A 6,737-nucleotide genomic window follows, 5' to 3' on the forward strand; every position below is an offset into this window, starting at 1 on the left:
CGGAGAAGAGGCTGAGAGGGGGATATCACTGAATCTCATTACTTGCTAGTCTGCACTTTCTCTCACAGAAATCCAGGCTAATTTCTCTAATTTCAACAAACGATTGCTTTCTCTGTGGTAGGAGCCTTCAAAAATGACATAAGATTTTGCTAATGTCTAGGTTTCTAGACAACTAAGCATGATGTCCCAGGTCTGAAAGCTTGGCACATTCAGCACCCCTCTGTACATTTTGATACTTGGTGGACCAGAAGGAACGATGGCATTTGTGCTGCTACTGTGTCATTTCCAGTTCTCCCTGGGGAACCTCTTGTAATCTAGTCACTTTAATACTTGAGGAATGATATACCCTACCCCAGGGTTGATTTCCCAAGGGCTGCTCACCACAGCCTACCCTTGCACTTAGCTGGTAAGTGCTGGCTACTTTCTGCTAATCCACCCTCTCCTTTGCTCTCAATAGAAGGATACAAAATTAATGACCCCCCATCAGGGAAGGCAAAATAGAACTTCATCTCGTCAGACTTGGGACCTGTGGGCTGGCGAACCTGTGGTTCACCAGTCCTAGCTTTCCGGACAGAAATGGATGGTGATAGGAGTGTAGCCGCATAGTTGCGCAGTATTAGAGGCCTGGTGTGGCCCTTGGCTTTGATTGCAGCATTCTCTTCCTCTCTACAGTGAAAAGGGATAAAGGAGGCATCTGCTTCAACATATAGTCTAAATACATGAAGCCAGTGGCTCAGGTCCACAGCTTGTATGAATGGGCATAACTCCACTGATTTACTTCAGTGGAGTACTGTCTTTCAATACATATTCTGTGTCAAGTGCTGTACAGATTTTTCTGTTGACTAGGCTCTTTCTGACACCTTTCAAGAAAAGGCACCATCAGCTTCCCCCCCCCCTCCCCGCCCCCCCCCTCCCCCGGGCAAAGGCTTTTTCTAATTTTTTCCTCTGTTAACAAAGTACTGAGTTTGCTGCTTCTGAAAGGTGTCAAGAAATCCATCCATAAAACAAATACTGCACAATTAGAGTCAGTGTAAGCTACTGCCAACCCTCCACACTCATGAATGTACCTTGTCCTTGACCTGGACACACTATTTCAAGAAGGGGAGGTGGGGGGAATTTTCCATCTTGGTGGCTCATTCATACAGTCCTTGGACTTTTGTGCAGAGACTGCCAAAAAATCTATTATCTACTAAGTTATGAAGTGGATACCTTGCAAATGAGAACTAGGAGGACTTAATACTGGACATGTAACCAGCCAACAGATGGTAACTACTGTCACTGTTGCCTGCATGGTCTGGATTCCCCTTGGCAAAATGGAACTGGAAGGGTCATACCCATTCGCTATCCTGTGAAATGCCTATTTCTTCTTCTTTCTATAGTACTGTAATTGCTTTAGATTTTATTTTCTTTTTCACACTCAGGTGTGTGCAATATGCATTTATTTTCTTTTTCACACACAGGTGTGTGCATTTGGGGTATTCCGTTTCCATATGTAGTTCATCCCTTTCCATTTAATAATATTGATTTTTTTCCTCCCATTTATATTTACCAATTAGTTATCTACTTTTGACTGATAAAGACTTGATGGCATATTTCACACAAACAGGAGGCTTTACCACAGGATCTCTGCTAAACTCCCACTTGCACGAGTGTACTGTGACCTCACAAATTCCTCCTATGATTTCAATTACAAAAACTTCTCCATCCCATAACATCGGTGCATTGATGCAGATGGGATGTTACACTTTACAGCTAAAATTACTTCAATGGCGAACACATAATTCCTGTGGTTTTTAAAGAACTGTGTGCTCTTTCAGGAAGACAGGCATTATCTACATGGAGCATGGATTGCTGTGAAAAATGATCTTTCAGCAAATTTGGATGGCATTTTTCAGCCTGCACCAGCTCTCTTTTTACCTGATATTTATAAGATGTACTTGCCTTTAAGTCACATAAACAAGCATAATTGTTCCAAACACATATTGCCTGTAAACCTGGAGTTAATCAGATGGGGGGAAACCATCAATCAGCCCAAAATAATTACATTCTATTGATTCAGGAAAAAAGAGAGATCCCTCATCACTAGCTGGGGCTGTGGGGCTAGTTCTTATTGACACTTTCAGATAGGAAATAGACACTTGAAAAAGCAGGTAGCAACTGGACCATTTAGACAGGATAAGCTCTATAAGGGGCTGCAGGTGTTCATGCTCCCATGTAAACCAACATCTAACTGACAGAGTTTAGGAAGAAACCTTGCCTGTGAGTACATATCCCACATTACAGGGTTTCTGACACTTTTCTCTACAAATCTTGTTCTGGTTATTGGTAGACCATGAGTGTAACTAGGCCATTGCCATGTCCAGTTGCATCCTTCTACAGTCCATTTCACCAAGTGCAGCCATTGGGGATGCTTACATACGTCGGCACATTTCTTTGAGCTTCTGTCTGGCCTCAGGGCAGGGATCAAACTGCTGGTATGCAGGTGGTGTCTCCTTCACGGCTTTAAATTTAGAGGAAGCTGAAAAAAGCCAATGGTGAGTTACTGTATATGAACAACCACATTTGTAGACCCTTCCCCAGAGAATCTATGCAAAGTAAGGGACAGTCAATCTCTTCGTTAGCAAGGAAAAATTGTAAGTGTCACAAAGCTTCAGTAATTTTCTGTTAAAAATAGAGCTGGTCTCTGAAGGGCGTTGTTCCCCTCTTCAACCCCTGCTCTGTCATATCTATCAGGCACTTTAATTAAAGCCAGTCAAAGAGTAGGAACATGTTTTCATGAAAAACACACCATTTGTCCTCATAAAATTTTGAAATTTTGAATGCTTTTTTGTCCAGATCCAAGTCTAATTGAATAGAGACCGAGTCAACACATGCAGCTCCCATGTGTGAACACAAGATAGTGCCGAGGGAAGGAATCGTGAAGGGAAATAGGGAGAGTAAAAAAATAGAAACAGTTAAAAGTGTATTTGGATAAAAATATCCTGAAGACAGTTTAGTCCAGAGAGGGGGGAGAAAGGATGAACCAGTGAAGAGTGAAACAGTTCAGTGAGATTTAGGAGTCTCTGTTTCAGGTCAGTGAATATTTGTTTTCAGATTTTCTGTGAGATCCTGGGCAAATCACGTAGCCTGATTGTACCTCCGTTCCCCAACTGTCAAATGAAGAGGTCAACATTTCCCTAGCTCTCCCCTGGGGTGTTACACTGATGAATACACAACAAATAAGTGATGTGTTCAGATATTATAGTAATAGGGGCCTTGTAAATGCATACGAGGGACAGTTCAGTCAAAACACCACTGCCTGCATGCTGCATGATGTCCTATTTTATATACTGGTATATTTACTGATATAAGCAGTATAACTTGGAGCACGATGGATATCAGTAACACTGTACAAAAATGCCATGCATTATGATGGACAGTGCTTTTTTCAGAGGGTTTTTTTGGGTTGGTTTTGTATTTGTTCATTTCAGAGGCTTCCTATTGCAGAGACAAGTGGTGTCCCGCTCTGGCTCTCATAAACTCATTGTGGGGGGGAAGCAGTTGTTATTTAAGTTAGAGGTGAGAGGTTGCCTAGAAGTTGTGCTTACGGTGAGGCTGTAGCTGTTTGTTCGTCTTTGATGAAAGCGAGAAGCTGATGCAGGACATGGGGACCTGGTGCACAATTTGAATGGTGGAAGAAATCTGGATGGTCCTGTAGATGCCATGTAACACTGGGGTTAAGCAAAACATATGCTTAGAAAGTTAAAACTGGCTTTCAGATGAACAAAAATAACAATAAAGGGGAAGAAAATAAAATGAAAAAATTGTTGCCAACTTCAGTTACATCACAATTCATGTCTGGCTTTATTCATACATCTGAGGCTGGAAGAAGAGAGGATAAAGGATCTTGAAGGCAAGGCACTGGATTGGGACCCAGGAGATCTAAACACAATTTTCACAGTGCTTCACATGACTCGATCTCTCTTTGCCTCCATTCTTCCTCTGTAACATGAGGATAATTATACTTCCTTCTCCCACCCTGCAGCTGTCCTGTCTATTTTGAATGTAAGTTCTTCAGGGCAGGCATAGTCTCTTTCCTTGTAAGAGGTGGTGGAAACTCCATCCTTGGAGGTTTTTAAGACCTGGCTTGACAAAGCCTTGGCTGGAATAATCTAGTTGGGGATGGTCCTGCTTTGAGCAGGGGGTTGGACTAGATGTGACCTCCTGAGGTCCTTTCCAGCCCTAATTTTCTATGATTCTATGAAAGTGCTTCACATTGAATCCTAATCATGTCTGGAACCCTAAGGAATTCTCATATTAATGAACTGGCTATAGCAAGTGGTGCTAAAGCCATGGAAAATCCATTGTAAAATGGTTCATATAGTAAATGTGGTATTTGGACAATTTTATTGCAACCTTCCAAAACATGGCCACAATTTTCTTTCCCTACCTTTTTTTTTGGGTGTTTGTGCCATTAATTCAGCAGCCTCCTCCTGATTCCTGGGGCGCAGCAGCTGAGCGGCTTCCAAAAACTTCTTGCTAGTGTCATCAGTGCTATAACCTGAGAAACAAACATCCATAGTGAACTAAAAATGAAACTGCTCTCCCTATTTAGGCCGTCTTCTATCAACAATCAGATTTCTCACTAGGCACAGAAGGTGTTAATATGCTGTCTTCCTGTAGCCTGGGTCATGGTGCTCAGCATATCAGACCAGTTTAACTACAGTGTAGAAAGGTATGTGAATTGCTATCTGCTCAAAGGCATTGAAGCATTAGAATACAGAGCTAGAAAGGGCATCCTGGGCCATCAAGATTGGTCCCCTGTGTTTGCAGGCAATTGTTAAGTGAAGGACTCCCTCAAATCACTTCAACCTCATAATAGCCAAAACATCAAGAACACCCTATAACAGGCAAAAGCAAGGGAGTCCAGGGCACCAGTTAGGAATAACTAGTTGAATGAATGACCTGCTGCATAGTGGAATACCAAGAGTATTTGTCACAACCAAATCCCAGCACATTAAATGATCACAAGGATTTCCCATCAGGGTTAATGTTCTAACACAGGGATAGGTTTCACTGTGATCTGTGTAAGAAAAATAATGTAATGCAATCACTTAGGTGTCCTTACGAGAAACGGAATTGATCATCGCCTGCATCTTCAGCTTGAGGAGTTCACTCAGCAGGTGGATGGACCTTTGTTGGAACCTGAAGAGTATCTGCTGATTTTCAGCTGAAGGAGATGCATACTTTGGCTCTAGTCTTGCACCTCTGATGGTAGTTCTTTTTGCAATGTGGGGCTTGCAGAGAGAGCCAGAGGATAAGTTTCCCAAGGCTGGAGATAAGTGGACAATGGGAAAGAAGTCACCAGTGGCAACTTTCCTGGGGGATGTTAGTATTAGCTCCTCCCAGGTGAACTCAAAGATGTTTTTGATCCCTCGAGGCACATGAATGCCCATCTTATGGCACGTTGCAAGGAGCTGGATGATTTGGGCCAGAATTTCTGGAGCTGATGCTTTAACCTCCTCAAACAGTTTGACAGTACTTCTTTTGGCATTCATGTTGGCGATGCAGTCATTTCACTTGTGGCTACTTTACTTGAAGTGGTAATCTGGGTGAACAAACAAAAGAGGATGCAAAAATCTCTTTGCTAATGGACTGGTTCTGTAGTCAGGGTGACCAAAAAAGTGTTTCACTGGAATTAACAGGGTTAATGCCAGCGCTGGTTATAATTGAAGTAATAATAATTTACATGAATATAAGATATCAGTTTTTATCCTGGCGGAATGCATTACACAGCCTGATGAAATGTAATACTGAAAAACTTACAGGGGTGTAGGTTGTAGCTGGGTTGGTCTAAGGACACAGGCAGACAAGGTTCTTTGGGTAAATCTGATATCTTTTATTAGACCAACTCAAATAGTTGGAAATTTCAGTTGAAAGATACTGAAAAGCTTGGCACAGCAGAATGGTTTTAACTACTCCACAGAACATTACTTGAATTGCTACTGGATTGGACCGATTTACCCACAGATCACTTCGCCCTCCACTGAAATGCAGCCACCTCTGGGTGGGAACGTGGCATCTGGTTAACAGAGCACAGCAGTCCCAGAATGAAGGTTAGGACTGTTTCTTGCTATTTCCCTCCTGCCACTGTTGTGCCTGGTGATTTGCAGGCAAAGTTTTTAAAAGCAGATGAGTTTACAATCTAAGTTGGACACATCACAAAAAAGAGGTCAGCAGAAAAAATGTGAGGGAGAGTGAAGGTTAAAAGGTGAACAATATTGATTACTATTACCTACTTGCCTTGTTCATCTGCATTTTAAAAATTGGTGCACTAAAATTTATGGATAATGAGCAAGATCCTGAGTGACTTCAGTGATTGAAGCTACACTGGATTTTATATCTAAATACTAATATGTTTTCCACCCTACAATGTATTAGATCAGGCAACTCAGATTGATTTGCATGGATGCAAGAACAGAATCTAGAGCAGGGGTGGGCAAAATGCAGTGCGCGGGCCAAATGCGGCCCGCCAAACCATTCTATCCAGCCTGTGGGGTCCCTAAAAATTTAGAAAATTAATATTTATCTGCCCCTGTTGCCTGTCATGTGGCGTTTGATGGCTTGCCAAAACTCAGTAAGCAGCCCTCCACCCAAAATAACTGCCCACCCCTGATCTAGAGCAATGTCTGAGTTGACAAGGACAAGAGAAGGAATGAGAAAATTGTCTGCAACAGAAACAGTGAAGGGCATCATTC

The 6,737-nt window shown here is 42.3% G+C and overlaps 1 protein-coding gene across 1 annotated transcript in view; it reads right to left on the bottom strand.

The window, feature by feature from the left end:
- C12H3orf20 (chromosome 12 C3orf20 homolog) overlaps window positions 1–5,584 on the bottom strand; it is a 53,641-nt gene extending 48,057 nt beyond the window's left edge. Inside the window, exons 1-4 of the mRNA XM_059715997.1 lie at window positions 5,108–5,584; window positions 4,430–4,540; window positions 3,588–3,710; window positions 2,416–2,518 (exon numbers count right to left, since the gene is read on the bottom strand). Of these exons, the coding sequence (XP_059571980.1) occupies window positions 2,416–2,518; window positions 3,588–3,710; window positions 4,430–4,540; window positions 5,108–5,537 (767 nt within the window). The 5' untranslated portion in view covers window positions 5,538–5,584. The remainder of the gene's footprint in view (window positions 1–2,415; window positions 2,519–3,587; window positions 3,711–4,429; window positions 4,541–5,107) is intronic.
- Window positions 5,585–6,737: the final 1,153 nt, after the last annotated feature.

Source organism: Alligator mississippiensis, chromosome 12 (genome assembly GCF_030867095.1).
Source record: "Alligator mississippiensis isolate rAllMis1 chromosome 12, rAllMis1, whole genome shotgun sequence".
NCBI lineage: Eukaryota > Metazoa > Chordata > Crocodylia > Alligatoridae > Alligator > Alligator mississippiensis.